We start from the raw sequence: 17866 nt of genomic DNA on the forward strand, positions 1-17866 counted from the left end.
ATAAATGCATCTCCCCCATTTGTATAAAATACATGTTAAAAAAACAACTCAACTTTACAGGCATCTTTATGATAACCACTAATGATTGTAAAATGGCAATATTTTCTCACTCGGTTACAATTTCAAAGTCCTTTCAGTATTTCCATATCATAATTTACCCAAATGCAGTTACAGATATTTAACTTTATTATTACTATCGTATGACGTAGGAAGTTTACACAAAGTGAAAAAGAATTGGCAATTGGGAAAGAGCAGGATAATAATGAGTACTGTTACATGCACAGTTGAGTTCTCCAATTACGGGTCAACTTGAACATTTTTTAACCAAAATTCCAATTTACATGAATGGCAGAAGAATAGAGTTATTGACATAAGTGTGTCCGATGCTGCAATTGTTGAAGAGGCGACAAAGATGCTATCAATAGCCCACAAAAATGTTAAGTGACTACGAAGCAAAATGATGTCATGCAGGGCTGGAAACCAAAGCTGTGAACTACTGTATCTCAGCCACTAGGTGCTCCAGCTCAGTTTCAGGTTCAGGAATATGTATAACAAAGATCGGTGTGCTTTAAAATGAGTCAGAAGCACAAAGTTTTAAGGTTCACAAACTGGAAGAGTGATTTTGTCAGATGATACTGTAGGTAAATCAGGATTGTATTACAGCAAGGTGAAAGAATGGAAATGCTTTAAGAGACAGTAAGTTGATACATGATCTTAATGGGCAGATTTTTTTGTTACAATTTCTGACGTTTCTGATGTTTGCCATCTGACAAAAGAACAGAAAAATATGTGAATGAGAGCAGTTTTATCTTTAATTTGGCAGTATCAATATACACTTACACTTTGCTGTGTGGTTGTGTTAGTCTGACTTGGAGAAGCTTGATATCAGTCAGACTAGTTTCGGTCAGACGAACACAATAATTTTTTTGGTGTAAACAAAGTCGATGACAACACATCCACAGGAGCAGAAAGACAACAGTATCTTACAGTCAACAAATTAAACTAATGAAAATAAATAAGGTGAGTAATGAGAATGAAATACGTTTCAATCGACAGAGACCATGAGTGAAAGAAGGCAGAGTGCACACAAACTCCCAAATAAAGTTCAGATCGATGAAAGTAATGAGCAAAAAAAACAAAAAAAAAACAAAAAAAAACACAGGCCATGGCAAAAAGGGGCCTGACAAGGCTTGGAACCACAAACAGAGCAAACTCTAAATACTCTAAGATGTTACCAGATGTTACTAAGATGTTGTCATCAGATGTATATATATACAATAAGAATATGTTAATGTTTTGTATAACATGGAACCAATCAATGAGCAAGTATTTTCTGCAGAATAAGTTCTTTCATCATTTTGAGTCACAAGTTTTAGTTTTGAAGATCATATTTACAAAATGAATAAGAGACTTTCATTGACTTCAAGAAATTATCTGACTTGTTAAAGTCAAAAAGTTAATATTGAATAAGAAAAACTAATAACCAATAAAATATGCATAAAAGTTGTACAGCTAATTCTCAAGATATAACATAAATAATTCAAAAAAGGACTTTATAATACCCTTTTATAATTCCTTTGCTTCTTGATGAACAATTTATTTTCATTTTCATTTTTTTTATTCTCAGAAACTTTGAGAAACAGTCAAACTAATAAAAAACACTCAGAAATAGGAAAAAAATCAATCCAAACAAGACAAGGAAAACACAACATATGCCATATAACTTCTACCTTTCACCTCCTCCTTTCCACACCTGCTGCTCCCTACTCATCCATATTTGTTTCCTTTAATTACTCCAAAACATTTCTTTTCAGACACTCTTTCTATTTTTATTTCAAAATCAATAATCATTATTGTTTACTTACACTGGAATAGTTTAATGTTTGTGCAGCAAAGAATCTTAAACAGTGTAGCGTAAAGTTTTGGACATTTGAACGCAAAGAATTTGATTTCATTCATAAACCACTGCACAGTCATGCTATCCTCCCTTTATTAGTAACATGTAATGGTTATTTCAGACACTTTCCCTTTGTGCTCTCAGACAGAACACCGTCGTTTTGGGATCAAGAACACCAAATAGAGAAAAGCTGCATTAAGTGTATGTGAATGGCTTGTTTAGCCTCTGTGACCACTCTGCCACAATTGGTACTGACATTCTCAATCAAATAGCTGTCACTGCCTACACTGATCTGTGTATAGCCTGTGTGTTAGCTGTAAAAAGCCTGGACCCAAAGGATGTGCGGGGGATATGATATCTGCCTGGAAGCAGTGGATTTTCAAACTACATTTCTTTTAATTTTTTGGCTAAATGCCTCTACTCTTGGCTTCACAGCAGTCTGCATTGTAAAATGATATCCATGCTTTTATAAATGCGCCGCTTAAAGTGGGTCACTCTGAAGCAATCACAGGGAAACCATTCAGGGTGTAAAAGAAGACCACATTTTAATGTTTCAATTCCCCATTGAGTGGAAGACATGAAACTTGAGTGGTGATTAATGACAGTTACTTAAATGTGGAATCCTCCACATTATTACTGCATTAGATCTCAAGTTAAAAAAATTGCAAGTTCAGTTAAAGGTGAATAGTTCTAGACCACGTGTAACACTTTCTTGGTCAGCTATCATGTAGCTGCTTACACCACTTGGTTAGCTTATCCTAGCTCAGTAGTAAAAACAGGAAACAGTAGCCTTAAAATGAAAAGAAAAAGCAATATTATGCCCTGCCTGTCGAAGAATTAACTTCATAACAAATTGGTTGAGAAGTTGTCATGTGTCAGACTTTTTCTTGTGCTGGTTAAATAACTTTCTCTCTTCTGGTTGCCTGGCAACTAATCCGATGTTAAACTTGTTGAAATGACAACTCACAATTTTCATGACAGATAGGAGAACCAGCCTTAATACGTTTGCACATCAGAGTCGACTCATGATCACGGCGCCACCTAATGCCTGCTTCGTGGAAGCAATATCGACATCTTTCGATCGAGGTCCCTGACAAGTCCGGCTTGAATGCCTCAACTCAGCCACGGTCCCTCCATCCCAACAAAGGCTGGAGCTAAAGGGCGAGGGCCATTAATTGCCACTTGCAGCATTAATTGAAATATTTTGATTATATTAAATGACCTTAAAATCCTCAAAACTGATCACATATTTTAAACTGCAGGGACCATCATTACATTGTGTGTGCAGTTCTAAGCTGATGACATTATATGTTTTCACTCGACAGTTTGTGTTTCATTAATGCTTCTTCACAGCTTTTCTTGCAAACGATAGCACAAAGGGATAGTGGGCAAGGACAGCTTACTAAAGGGCGGTGACTTGGTGCTTGCCACTTCACACTTGATGCATTTGGAACATTTAATCAATTAAAGGAGCACATGGTTGCTGCTTCTAATAAAAGATGGCTAAAACCAAATCCTATGCACTGTCTCTACAAGGAGGGATGAAAACTTTGTTCTTTTTTAAAGAATCGCCTTTCTCTAGCAGATTTGTGTTAGGGGGGTGTTAGGGTAACAAAAAGATTAGCCTATATATCTGGTATTTAGAGGACAGTTTTGCAAAGGATGGAAAAAAATGCCATTGTTGTATAGCTTCGTCATGCTAGTGATACAATTTTAGAGGATAGATCCATTATTGAGGGTTTAAAGATATGATATTTAAACAATAGTAATAAGGAAATCCTTCCTGATTTGGCTCCACATTTTCAGTAAGGAAGGCACAATTGTAACAGTACCCTCAACCTACATGAATACAAATATTTGGGCTCCTTGCAGTTTGTCACAGAGGAACCTAGCGGACCATTGCAAACTGGTGAGGATGATATAATTTATGTCACGCAAGACTTGTGGCCAGGCGGTTGCCAAAACATAAAATTTCCTTTAACTCTCTGCTAGGACTGTTCCTTTAATTTGAATATGGTGACAACATGAGCCTGATTTTTCCTCTCTGATCAGGCATGTTTTACCTGCCAATCTACCTTCTTTCTCATGCGCTACAGAAGATGAAAGCACATTACTTCCACTTTGCTTAGTCTTACCCGTCTTTCACTGCTCCTGTGATAAGTTCAACTTGAGGATTAATTTTCCTCCTCAGTAACAGCAAGCTGTCCAGGCCTGGAAGCAGAAAGCAGTAGGCAGGCCCTTGTCCTGCTGTTTCCATTGGCCACTTAACATTTTCACAGTAGAGTTGTAGAGTCTTAATGTGATCCGTACTTTCTGCTTGGACTCATCTTGTGAACACAATGCCCCATGATACCTTGCACCATGATTAACTTATATTGTCTACAAAACTAAAGTACTTGATTCACAAATATAATATAAACAGGCAGTTGATGTTTGACTTAACATTACGACTCTCTTAGGTCACTTTATCTTCTAGCTATTTGATAAGTAAGTCTTCTTGGAAATTTTGTCTTGCTCACTTATTCACATAATACTTGTTTGAATGTTATTACTAACAAAAGTAGTCTCAAAGACTGAACTACAGGTTTCCCCACTTAGCTTTAGTTGATGTCTTTTGCCTTCTTACATACAAGGACAGTACTTTTCATAGATAGTAGAAACAAGTTCAAGCCATATTGTAAGATTATTTGGATATGCCCGATAGCTCTTTTTCATTGTTTTACATTGCAGCATTTACCAAAGAAACAGAAAATCCTTGTCATCCAGAGCCAAAACAAGTTATTGCTAAAATTATACTCTATAATACTTTATTACGTGAAAACTTGCAAACAGTGGCCATTGGTGACAACTGGAAAAAGATCACTAGAATAAGTGATGCAACACATCTCAGTATCTCAGTTCTAATTGTATCTTAATGAAATCTTTTGGGATTATTGCAGAAGATTTCAGATTATTGAAAATGTTTTGCAAGTCTCTGCCTTGCTGTGTAATTGTACCAACATAAAGGAAATCATCCATATTAATTCCTCTTATGTATCTCAAAAAAGAGGGATGCAAAGTACTTAATGACAGACTTAAAATAAATCCAAGACCATAATAGGCTTGGCAGGTTCTGATAGATTGGATTGATCACGGTTTCTATTTTCTCAAATGAAATCAAGCATTATCTGATTCATACTATGCATCGATTGAACACTCTGACTATGTTGCCTGAATGGGCTGCAGGCCAATATCACAGAGATTGTTCTAAAATATACACAGACACTGATCTTTAGAGATAGCAGTTCTAATTATTGCAGCAGCATCACTCCTATAATTAGGTCCCCAGTATATGTGCAGCAGGTAAACGAAGTTCATAATACGATGTATACTGCCTGCTGGTTACTAATTAAGGAGACTTGTAGGCATCAGCCATGTGTTTCTGCTTTGATGCCGAGGGAAATGAAGGCAGCACAACAGCTGATCATTTCTGATGAGGCAGCAGCTGGTCTTTCTATCAGACTGTGTATACCTACGTATTTCCAGATGGCTATTAATATGAAATATTTCATTATACCAGCAGCAGTCACTTAGCATTGGATCAAGACTGCTGGGAAAAAGAGAAACAGCTAACAAGATACAACATCATATATATTGCACAAGCCAAGCTCTTTGTTGTCTGTAAATGAGCAACCTTTAGGACGAAAAGTAATAGGGAGGAATAAATGTACTTGGCATTTAGTCAATTCAAAGACAATTGAAGATTGAAATTCCACAATAATGAAATTTCGTCATGAACACATCTCTGTTCTAGACAATAATGAAACAAGGGGAAATGATTGCTTTGAGGGAAGGGTCTCTTGCTGTGACACCCACCTGTCAGAATACTTTTAATGTCTGAAGACGTGCTCAATGTCCATTGTGTTCTTGAATGGTAAATTACATAGAACAGGTCCATGATGCAACTTGCCCTCATAGTCAGTATCAGCTTCTCCACAATGGAAAGCAAAACAAGCTAGCAGAACAAAACAAAGGAAAAGCACCTCTTGGCAAAGCAGTCACAACACTTTGAAGTTATCTAACGTGTCTTCAGAGAGGCTGACTTTGATGTTCAGAAAACTCTTCTCAAACAGTGACATATTCCCCTGAAAATAATTGTCAAACGTATGCGTGAGCACACCAACTGCCCTGCAGGCAGTAGAGACTTGAACTCCTGTTATTCTTTGCCTAAAATGTTCTGCAGTTATATAAGCGCTGTTGTTTTGCATCATTAGTGTTTTAGCATGACATGCAAGTGAGAAGTTTCCATTTCTTAGACCTGAATAATGTCATTTTGGAACAGTTTTGTTGAGTTATTTATTTTGTTGTCAGACAACACAGAAATAAGCTGTGTTTTGCTTCAAATATCAAGCAAATTTGAAGCAAGCTTCTTAAATGTTGGTGATAAGAATGGTTTCCAGTTGCCGGCAGGTTTGAAACAAATACACTAAACCATGTAGTGTTGTCACAAGGTGGCACTATAGCTAATTCACACATGAAAACTTTAAGAAACAAGACACAAACAATTTAAAAAAAAAAGAGAGATACTGGAAGGAAACATTCTCCCTACAAGAGAGCTGTCAAGCAAAGAAATAATGAACGCCTTCAAGGAGGTTAATTCAACTCAGAATGTGGCAAAAGATGCTATTTGTTCCGACTGAGTTGAGTCTAAAATCAGCTGCTAAAGAGCGAGTGGTGGGGTACACTCTGGACAGGCCACCAGTCTGTCACAGGGCTGCAGAGAGACAAACAACCATACACGTTCACTCTCAATTTATGTCAACTTAGGATCACCAATTAACACACGTTTCTAAAGTAAATCCAATAATACAAACACCATCCCCTCCTGGGACAGTCACTTCACAGGACAGGACTGAGTTACTATTTTGCGGCTTCAAAATATTGGAACTGAGGGCAGCTTAATTTGCTCCATTTTGACACACCTGGGATGTGTCTTGTAAGGAACTCGGAATTTCTGCCTTTGTATTGTGGCACAGAAAGAGGTTATAAATGAATTGTATAGTACATGATTATCATAATGAATAATTCATATTATGAGAGTTAATATACACTAAAAGAAAAAAAAGGCTGTTTTTTTTTTTTTTTTTTAATTAACCAAAGATTGGGTTCAGTCTTTTGGTAGAATGGGTTTGATTAAACATTGGGTCAAAACTTTGGCTGTGAACGGACCTCTCTGGACCTCTGCTTCTGGAAAGAAGTGATAGAAGATGTGATAAAGCCAAATTGCATGATGATACTGGAGTAGTTTGGCTGTGTTATGAAATTTTCATATGATTTCAAACATTTTGCCATTTCATACTTTGTGTACATCTTACCCTGGTGATAGAGCTCTCATTGTCTTTTCATACATTTTGGGGATTCATGCCATATGGCGTGTCAGATACATTTTTTTTCTCAATCTGGGAACGTCTCACAGCAAAAGTTACAGCAGGATGAACAGAAATGATAAAATAATGACAATAGATATAAAAACGTATAAATAAATAACACTATAAATAGCTCACAACAAAATAAAAACCTTGAAAATGGTAATATAGTTCAAAATATTTGTGCAAAAGAGTTATGTCAGAGCTAAGATCATAATTGTAAACAATGTTTTTAACAATGTTAAAGCACACTTGTCATGTCCAAATCTTGGTTAAATCTGAGAACATAGAATAAACATATAAACAAGACGTGTCTTCAGGATTTAAAGGGGACATATGGAAAAAACACTGTTAAGGTCTGCAGCTTCCTCCCTCCCCTTTTGTGTCTCTTCCTATTTTCCCTTGCTTGTCCCTGTCTCTCTGCAGGCGTGGCTATAGGCGGCACAGTAATTGCTGACCATCTCCACCTGTGGCTCCTTCATCAGCTGCTGCTAAAAAAAACAAAACGCTGATCTGCCAGTTCTCAGTTGATTCCTTCTGGTATTGTTCAGGTCACCTTAGAGAAGTCTGGCACTCAGTGAAGAGATTTTTCCAAGTTGTCATGTGGATAATCTTCTGTTTCAGTAAAAGGAATTCACAACTCCCTGGACCAGCGGCCTTGTGTCATACTCACCTGAATGTTGCAGCAACTGCTACTCACCGCCACAGCCCCAAGCCTGGAGAAGACAGAAAATCTCACACTTTAAAAATACCAACTGGTCAGTTACTCACCTCCACTTTTGAAACCTAAGAAAGAAACCCCAATGCTAACAAGCTTTCTTCTTAGAAACCCGAGCCACTGAATTACGGCTTCCAGCAATCATCGGTCAAAGAATAATTTGGGAAACTAACTGTAATAAAACTTGTTGAACCCTTGTGTCAGTCTCTGCTTAAAGGTCCTAACTTGCCTTAAACCATAACATATACTGTATTTGAGTGTCACTACCACCTCAAAACCAAAGTATTTTGTATTAGGTCTCCTATATCTGAAAAGGTCTATCAAAGCCCTTCAGATTTTCATGGAAAACGTTTGTCAAGTTTATGTCCTTCAAGCTTCAGCCTCAGATTATGTCAGATTCACTGTACCTCAGAAGTGGAAACTTGCTCTTGCTTTGATATTGACTCCAATTCTCATTTGTTGTATAGTTTAGTTCACTGAATGTGCTACCAATATTGTACGTTCAAACAAAGAAATCTGACTTCTAATTGGTGTTCATTCTCCCCCCAACTTAAAGTTAGGAATTCACATCTGTCCTTGAATGCATCCTTAGGCCATCCTGGGCCCAAAACATCTATGAGATTTGGCCAATAAAAATTTAAAACGAAGTGGAACAGAGTGACGGCCAGAGCCCAGAGTTTATGGAGTTTATAGTTTCAGTTTATATGAAAGAGTTAATGTGTGAAACTTTTTTTTCCTAATAAATTTGTTGTAAATAAGTTGTGTCAATCGTCAAAGCTTCTACTGTTCCAGAATGTATAGCAAATCACAATGCAGTGAAAGCTTGTAAAATAAAATAAGATAATAATTTCATTAATTCATTCTATTTTTTAATTCTAAGTTTGCTTCTTATATGCATCCTTCGTTTGCTTATTAGATTTTGGGAAAAAGCAGAAAGCACTTTCTAAATTAGCACATTCTTGAGATTGGGATTTCTAAAGTTTATTTGATGTAAAAAGAACCATGGTAATTGAATTTGATCATTTTAAAGCACAGAAGCAAAAGGATTAAACTAAATATTAAATATAATTATCTTGCCCGTGAGATTAAGTGATGAATGACTGATAGAATTTGTGATGTAGCTTGCATATTATTGCAGTTCACAGAACAAAAACTGTATAAATTCATTACAAGTTACACAATGAGAACAATGTAAAAAAACTCCCCACAACCCAGCAACATTGTAGAAGTTCCTCCGAAGCCCCAATCATGTACATTTTGGAAGTTTGCCTGATTGTCCTGAACTTCAACCAACATGAATTTAAGCAGGCCCCTTGTCATAAACCACCCTGTTTTTGTAAATGTGTGATGTGTGTCCCTGCTTTGAGGTTTTCTGTGAAAGGAAAGTGTTTTTAATACATTCAGATCATTGTCTTCGTCTTCTTATCATCACATATTACACGAATATCTGATTGTATTCCTTTGCACTGTTTGTGTCGCAGTTCTAATTTTTCTGTGTCCTCCTCAGCCCAGCCATGGCGTATTTACATTCCATTGCCCTTTTTTGCATCAGTGACAGCAGTGGCAGGGGAGAATTTAGCTCATATTTTATTAAACCAATCTGCAACTATTGGAGTTGACTCAGAAACTTGGCAGGTTGTCTTGAAATGGGTACTTTTTAATTCATTATTTACCATTTCCCACTGATGCTTGTGTTTGATGCCTCTGAAAACTAAAAAGCTAAGTCTAAGGATGTACCCAGGCGTTTTATCACCCTGTGTGAGTATGTTTTTTTTTGGATACCCTGGTCCACATGTAGCCCATTTTTTTTTTCTTTTTTTAATTATTTGGTCACTAGTGAAGCTCCTATCTGCATCAAAGAAACTAAAATATTTTAAAGTACTGCTGCACCTTTAGGGATTGTTCGTCCAAATCATTATTAGGTCATTGAGAAAAAAACAGTTTGTATTTCATCATTTATTGTGTTAGCCTTCAAATGATATTGTTTTGCTGGTGGACTGGAGTACTGACTGCAGCACTTCTGACTTCAGAGTCTGATTGACTGTAAAATGACCTCTTTGGTTGTAATGTGGTGAAGTGAAACATAATACCTCTACAGCAGCCTAAGATCAATGACTCATGCAATATTAGCTTTGCGGCTTCCTCTCAGCATGCAGTGGCAGTTAGTTGTTTTCACATTGCTATTATGCATGCTTGTTGATGCCGCAAGACATGGTTATTTTATTTCTGTTTCATATTCAGCTGAGCCTTTGACTGGTGTTGCACTGTATTGCGTGAGCCAACTTTGACCCTCTGTTTCTTTGAAGAGCCCTCGAAATGAGCTTGTTCTTTATCTTTCTCTGCAGACTTCTGTGTCTTTCCAGAGCGCCGTAATGACCAGCGTGGACCAGAGCTGGTTGATCTGATGTGCCAGTGTCCCACCCCTGCAGCCTACTTTCCATGTAAAGCTTTTCTCCCCTTTGTGTGTGCCAGCATTCTGAAACAGCATTGCAGCAATGCTGACAAAATAGTTACCTGCCTCACCCCAGAATCCCCACCCGCACACAAACACACACACATACTTCCTTTCTCTTTGTAGATTCAAAGCCAGTCTTCTCTGGCTCCTTTGTTCCCTACTCCAAGCTGGGCTCAGATCCTCTCTGCTCTCTGTAAGCCCGCTCTGCTCTGTCATCAGGATTACAGACTGTGCTGTTGCAGATTAATGACTGACAACTCTACACTCCTCTCAGCATTGCACGGCACACACAGAGGTACCAGGACAGAGCGTGCGCCTGGTTGTGATTGAGAGAAAGAACTGCGGGGGAGATAATGCATTGTGCATTGTGTCGGTCTGAGAACAATATGTTAGCAGTGAGATTGTGTGTGCAGCTGTGTGTGAAAGGGTTTGTGTGTGAACGCGTTGCTTATTTTGAAGTTGTTGTTCGTGCAGTCAAAGCTTTTCAAATTGCACACCTCAGTGCAGCACAGCGGGTCAGAGTTAAGTCAGTAAACATGGGGCCTGTGTTGAGAAAGCTTATGCCGATGCAGTTGTGTGCACTTATGTCTTGAGAACCCCCCCCCCCAACAAAAAAAAAAGAAGAGAAAGAAAGCCCCAAGATCAGCACACGAGGGACTGTGGACTGCTGCCTGACACCTATGCCTGCAACATCTTTTCTCTTCAATAGCTATTCTCAACAAAAGCAAAACAATCTGTTTCTAACTGCTTTCTTTGATGCAAAGAGGAAACTGGCAGTAGTTGAACAAATCCGAACAAGCAGGCAAACAAACTGAGAGCTAACACTTTTGCAAACTTTGGAATTAAATTAGGCCAGGATCTCATACCACCTCAGAGCCTCCTAGAAGCAGCTTATGTGTGTCATGAATTACTAAGTAGTAATATTTGGGGCTTCTCACAGCCATCCAACAGCTGAGGCTTAATTTCCTGAGACTTGCCCTGGAGTGTCCACGAAAGTGGGCTGTTTGAGCTGCCATCAGATAACTGAAAAGCCTCTATTACTTGCATTCAGTTGCAAAATCCCCCCCAAAAACTTTCTGAAATTAACAATCAGTTTTCAGGTGATTACAGGTTAAAGATGATTAACTTTGATGTTATATATCTAAATAGCTTTACACAGTGACTGACTTATTGAACGATAGAATAGATGGAGTACAAATATTCCCGAATAAACCCAGGTGCAGAAAAAAACACATATTAGCATTTGCAAATATGAATTCGTTAGTTGTAAGAATACAGACTGTATAAGCTGTAATGGAAAATGCCAATCCGATTGGCTAAGGTGCTGCAGCATTGGCAAATCAAACATAAAACTGCTTAATACAATATGAAAAATTAAGATATAATGTTAAAAATGCACATACTTCCGTAGTAACAGCAACTAGATTTTAACACCAACATACTGGGATAATATTTTTTCACAAAAAAGAACTAAATGAAGTGAATTATCAAATATTTGACATGGAGAGAGTTTCCAAAGTCTGTAAGTTTCCTTTAACTTAAAAATGCACAAAACTTGGTATTTTTTCAATGAGCTAGTTTCCTCCTGCGTGGCAAAGTTACATGTAGCTTATTGGAGAGACGACCTTGACTTTTGAACATCTTGACTTTAGTCCAGATTTAGTGAATGAAGTTAAAATAGATACTTCCCTAACATGTTAGATTGAAAACTTCTATCATATGTGAAATGCTTCTCTTTATACTGACTTACCATGGTAACAAAGTCCACCAACAGCACTGGCACAGTCTTTCTGTCTGCAACCAGTGTTTGCCTTAACCTACGTAAACAATTGACTAGTATTACTGTTGTTCTTGTTAGACAGTGGAGTATGTCTCAGGTTCATTTGTGATGGTTTCCTTTGACTGCAGAGAAGAATATGACAGACAATGTGATGTCACATTTGGTTTGGCAACTGCTGTTATGAAGCCTCAAGTTAAACACTCGGCCATCTTAGTCTTTATAGAGCAAAAATGTGGGGGCGTTTGAGAGCGATGCTTGAAAAATACCTTCACAACAGAAGTTGATGTATTTTTAATGAAAGTCTGTTGGAGTGAAATATTCTGGAGCCAGCCACGCCTTGTGGCTTTGTCTGTCTTACTTTGAGTTGGTTCCAGTTCTACAGAGAGGTCACGTATCCTCCAACATATATTTATTGGACTATTTTTCAAAGCCTAAAAAAAGTGAGCATGATTCATTTAAAAAAAAGATTTAGCTGATAACAATAATAACAATGATGATGATGAGCTTTTAATGAAGTTGATTTTTTGAAAAATGTTGCTTTCCATTGCTAGTATCTCAAAACATGTTGAGACATAATGACAACACACACCCGGCAGCTGTGGTAAAATACTTTTATAGAGCAGTAATTCATATCTGAAATAAAGCATCCAAGCAGAACAGCTCTGACATGTACAGAACTCAATTCACCATCTTCCCTTACGCTTCCTATGTAAATGTCAGTTTATTTGTTTGTGTGTGTGCTGTGTGTGCGTGTGAACACATGTAGTGTTTTTTTTTTCCAATTATAATATATTAAAAGTTTTAAGTACGGGTCATGATCATTTTTTTTCTTTTAAATGTCTCTTAATATAAAAGCTGGTGTTCTGACCCTCATTAGTCCATTAATGGAGATTTATCCTTCTGTTCTGTGTCTTTGTCTTTTCACCCATAAATGCAGTTGATCTAATCCTTTATAAATACGCTGCATCCTATCTGCCGTATTGCCTTTTGTTCGGTGCCCCTTGACAGTACATATTCTCTTTGTTTCTCTTAATTGCCTCCTCACAGTGAGTCATATTATGGACTGAACTTTTACTTTCATTTGACTTCAGCACTTTTACAACCCCGCACAAGTATCAAATCTGTAAGTGCTGAAGAGGCAACTTAAAAACAACAGAAACAACATGCGCAGTCCAGCCCAGCCATTCTCATCAACTCCAACAGAAACAACAGAGATAAACTCATAACCTTTGCCGCTTTTTCTCCTCCCATTGCCAAGTTTTCATTTTAATCCTCCAGTTCATTTCACTTTTTTCAAACAAATCCCCACCGTCAAGTGATGTCTTTTTGAAGAAGTGTGCAGTGCAATACAGTATCAAAATGTCTCTTGCGCTTTCCTCTGGCACTCAAAGGAACCAGAAGCATTTTTTACGATTCTTCTTGGTGGTGGCAGGAGGTCGCACTGGTTGCGGGGAGTCCTGTTGGTGAGGTGTTGTGGACTGGGGAGAGCTCGTCTGTGGTGAGCCCTCTGGGGGGTCTCCAACCTTCCATGTGCGTACCACCTGCCCTTCCTGCAGACGAAAATCGTGTTCTACACTAAAAAAGAGAAAGAGACAATTCAGAAAAGCGTTAGTGACGTGCATTTTAACTCACCTGAAGGCAGCAGAAACAAACCAGTTAAAGCTGCTCTATTGGTATGAACAAAATTACCCAAAAGTCATTTCTGTTCTTCAAAATTACATTTAAAACTTTTTTCATGATAATAATCACCTCATTTCTTAAAATGGCTTATTTAGAGTGCACAATACTTTGGTGTAATACACAACAGCAAGTTGTTATGATAGATAAGGGCAGCCATGCTTGGCCTGGAAACTAAATCTATGGCTCAGGAAGAGCAAATTGTGCTGGATTGCCTTCAAGTCAATGCATGGGTGACAGTTTATCTAAGGTATTGCTTTCCACACCATTAGAAATGTGACCACAATGGGTAACATGTTTGTGACACTGTCATAATGTTTTCTGATTTGTGTTCTAAGACAGAAATGTCTCTTTTTGGGTGCACACGAACAAAGAATAACTGCATATAAGTTAAACTTTCTCTGAAAGAGGGACATTTTTCCAGGGTGGACAGATCATCAGCGCATCATAGGGGCCCCCATCTGACCAAGTACATTTCATTATATTTTTGTTGTCAGTTGCCTTGTACTTCCCCTTTCAGTCACAGCTTGGTTAGGTTTAGGAGCTCCATTCTCTGCAGTGGTAAGGACACCTTAGCCATTGTGCTCTTTCTGGCACATTCTGTTTGTCATTTATAGCATTTTTTTTTGTACATCCTTTTATGTTGTTAAAATGAAATTCCTACATCAAATTGTTTGGGTTTAGAATAAAAAAAAAACAGGGCAGGTCATCCCTTCACAAAATGTCTGCACATACTCACAATAAAACTTAACCATAACAATACATGGTCAGAAGTTGTAAGATGCAGATGAATGTGCAGATAAGGTCGTGGCAACAGTCCAGGAATAGAAATACATTTTAGCCCTGATCATGTAAAGTAAAGTTGAAAGTGAAACAATCATGGAAACATTGTATAGAATTGGTGTGTTTTTCTTGGAGTTGGTGGAGTAATCATATCCTTCAGCCCTCTTATTCTGATTAAATTCCAGTATCAAAAGTGTACATTGTCACCTGGAAAGACTTGTATGAATGGAAATGTTGCTCATGAAGGTCATATAGGTCTTATGACATGATAACACGCGATAACCCTTGTAACAGCAGTCACGTTACATGAAAAACATAACTTCTTCTTTACAAAGTGAGAAAAAAGCAGAAATATTTATCCATTTATGTTTTTCCAAAATCAATTTTGAGTCTTTGTTGTGAAACTGCTGCATTTTCTGCTGTGGACTAATGCAGTTATTAAACATTGTGTCTTGCGAGTGGGTTGAGTAGATGGCCTGAAATGATGTGACATGACTTTGCATGATATTAATACACTATTTCACAAGGCCAGCCTGTACCTAAAAGAGCAACAAAAGAGCAACTAAAATAAAAGTATCGAAAACCTAACAAGCACTTAAGAAAAGAGAAACAAAGCTCATGACCAGATTTTCCAAGCTAAATGTCTCACACAAGTTCTCTTCTGTCAAAGTCCGCCATTTGTTCTTTTTCATAAAATGCATTCCTCTTGGGTCTTTATACTTTCTCAATTGACTGAAAAGCCAAAACAAGACCCCCGAAAAACCCTCAGCTGATATTTATTAAAGATGAAGGAAGCTGCAAATTTTGGTTATAATTCTCAGTATGGAAAGGGTCCCTTTCACATTGTCATTTGAGAAATTAAAGTATCAGTAATAACACCCTGCATTAAATATTGTTGAAATACAAAGAAATCAAAAGGGTTTGTGCAGTGTGTTATATCAGACAGAACTAGTGTGAATGGCATCAGTGAGAAGCAATGATGAATCCCACATCCGACACCTTCTAGTGGACCGTAATGAAGCCTTTCAAAAAGAAAATCAAATTCTGAAATGCTGAGTATCACAGAAATGTCGCAGCACCAGCATGGATTCTAGGGCTGCAGTTGACACACACACCAAAAGAAAAGTCAGCAAGGTGCGTTGTCAGTCACATGACAGCATAGCTCGAAGGCTTCACTGCCAAAATGAGAAGTGAACTCTGATGCACCTCTGCGGGAGCTATAAGTAAAGGTAAGCCATAATAAATGAATGCATCCGCAATAGAAGAATAAGGAAAAAAGGAAATTTAAAAAAAATATTTGCTTGCTGATTTACTTTTGTCAGCAGTTACGTGTTGGGTAAGCATTCCTCCCATGAACTGATTCTTCTCCTTTTTTTATTCCCTTTACTTGCTCCTATTCTTGCTTATTATGCAGTGGCCTAGTTAGCTGGCGTTTCTCATCACAGCACAGATGCTGGAAATAAAGAGGACTTCCTCAGTTGAGGATACAAGGAGAGAAATATTGCAGGGGAGGCAACGAGGACTGAGCTCAGCAGCACCAGGACCTGGAGTTTTCAGGCAAGAACAATGAGGACTCTCACATTCATATACATCTGGCTTCACGACTCCCCCAATCACTCCACCACTTAATTCTAACCCACTAGTATTCTAATGCACAAAAAAAAATCTAAAATAAAACATCAAACTCAAGCGTAATGCAGGTAGTGGATGTGGACAGAGTGAACAGCAAAAAAGTGAGTGGTTCCAAAGAGCAGTGGTGAGAATTTCTTCCCTCTGCAATATTTACAGCAAAAAGGTACTTCAACTAAACCTCTTTGAGGGACCTGGGACTGCATCAGTTTGAAAAAAAATCTCTAGCTGTGTAAAATGAGGCACCAGTCAGATGACATGGAGGTTGTCTTGTATGTTCTACTACAATGAAATGAATAGAGCAAATAAAACTTGCCATTCCCTAGTCTTCTCGGCCTTATTTGTGCCACCATATAGCTCAGCTCCCTGAGGAGCTCCTCCTGACTCTTGCCTTGCCTCTGCTGTGTTCACTCCTTGTGAAAATGAATAGCCCCGGCCCACAGTTCTGCGTGATCAAGGCACAGTGGCACTATAGGGAGCTGCCCACCCTCAGCCTTAATTATCTGCACACTGAGTCCACAAACTGTGGCAGGCAGGAAGCTGTGAACCTAACACAGTTCTTCCCGCTGCTCCTCTTCAGTTCTCTACTCACATCACTGTGAGTGTGTTTGGCTTCGGGCTGACTAACTCAGGTCCTGCCGGTGGGCAAATCACCGGTAGGTGTGTTTCGCTTATAATGCTGCACATTTTTCAAAGGAAGAGGCAAAATTACCTTGCTGTGTTTACCTGAAACTGAATAAAGCGGCAGCTGGAAACCAGTAAACTAGCTTTATCTTTTTCAGAGAACAGCTATTTGAGCATGTTCTGAGCAAGCTTCAAATATGGGAATGATAATGAGACTTTATGTCATAGAATGTTGTTCATAATTCCCAGTGACTGAAAGAAAGTCTTAAATTGAGGGCTGGGAAAAAAATTGACAGTAATACTACCATCTTTTGGGTTTTTCCCAAAGTGTCTACATTAGCTTTAAGATGATTTGAGATGTCTGTAAAGTCAAAAAAGCTTTAGAAATACTGTCACAAAAACATGCCATTTCAAACAGAAGGTAGCATGAGGTGCTTTGACAATATAGCGTATAGAAACAATAAAATAGTTTTGTTTTAGATTGTGTTTTAGATATTAAAGCACTTAAACCTGTTCTCAAATAAAATCAAATTCTGAACCTATAAAAAACACAATAGGGGCTCTTTAAGAAACTTGTATTGTTACAAGCACTCACTGAATGACTGGTGGATGTTCCATATGATGTACATGTAAATATAATAAAATGTGCATGAAAATAAAATATGAATTAGACAAGCTTGTGAGACTATTTCTATACACAAAGAACAGACATAGACTACTTGGACAATTAAAAATGTTTTGCTCTTTAGGCTCCAACTAATTTAATTTGTAATAGAATAACAAATACAACATTTATAGTACACAGTTTCAGCATTAATACAAGTATGTTTTTGTTACTCTTGACTAAACTACGTAGGAAATAAAGTAATACTATGTTCCATAACTCTTTTTGCATCTT

General features: G+C 37.8%; 1 protein-coding gene across 2 annotated transcripts in view; it reads right to left on the reverse strand.

The window, feature by feature from the left end:
• Nucleotides 1-12880: 12880 nt before the first annotated feature.
• The window catches only part of LOC140277385 (uncharacterized), a 39403-nt gene continuing 34417 nt past the window's right edge, over nt 12881-17866 (reverse strand). For both annotated transcript variants that reach the window (XM_072372385.1, XM_072372384.1), the window contains exon 4: nt 12881-13830. In XM_072372385.1, the coding sequence (XP_072228486.1) occupies nt 13641-13830 (190 nt within the window). In that variant the 3' untranslated portion in view covers nt 12881-13640. The remainder of the gene's footprint in view (nt 13831-17866) is intronic.

The sequence above is a fragment of the Leuresthes tenuis genome, unplaced genomic scaffold (assembly GCF_036924035.1).
Source record: "Leuresthes tenuis unplaced genomic scaffold, fLeuTen1.0.hap1 SCAF_19, whole genome shotgun sequence".
Classification (NCBI taxonomy): Eukaryota; Metazoa; Chordata; class Actinopteri; order Atheriniformes; family Atherinopsidae; genus Leuresthes; species Leuresthes tenuis.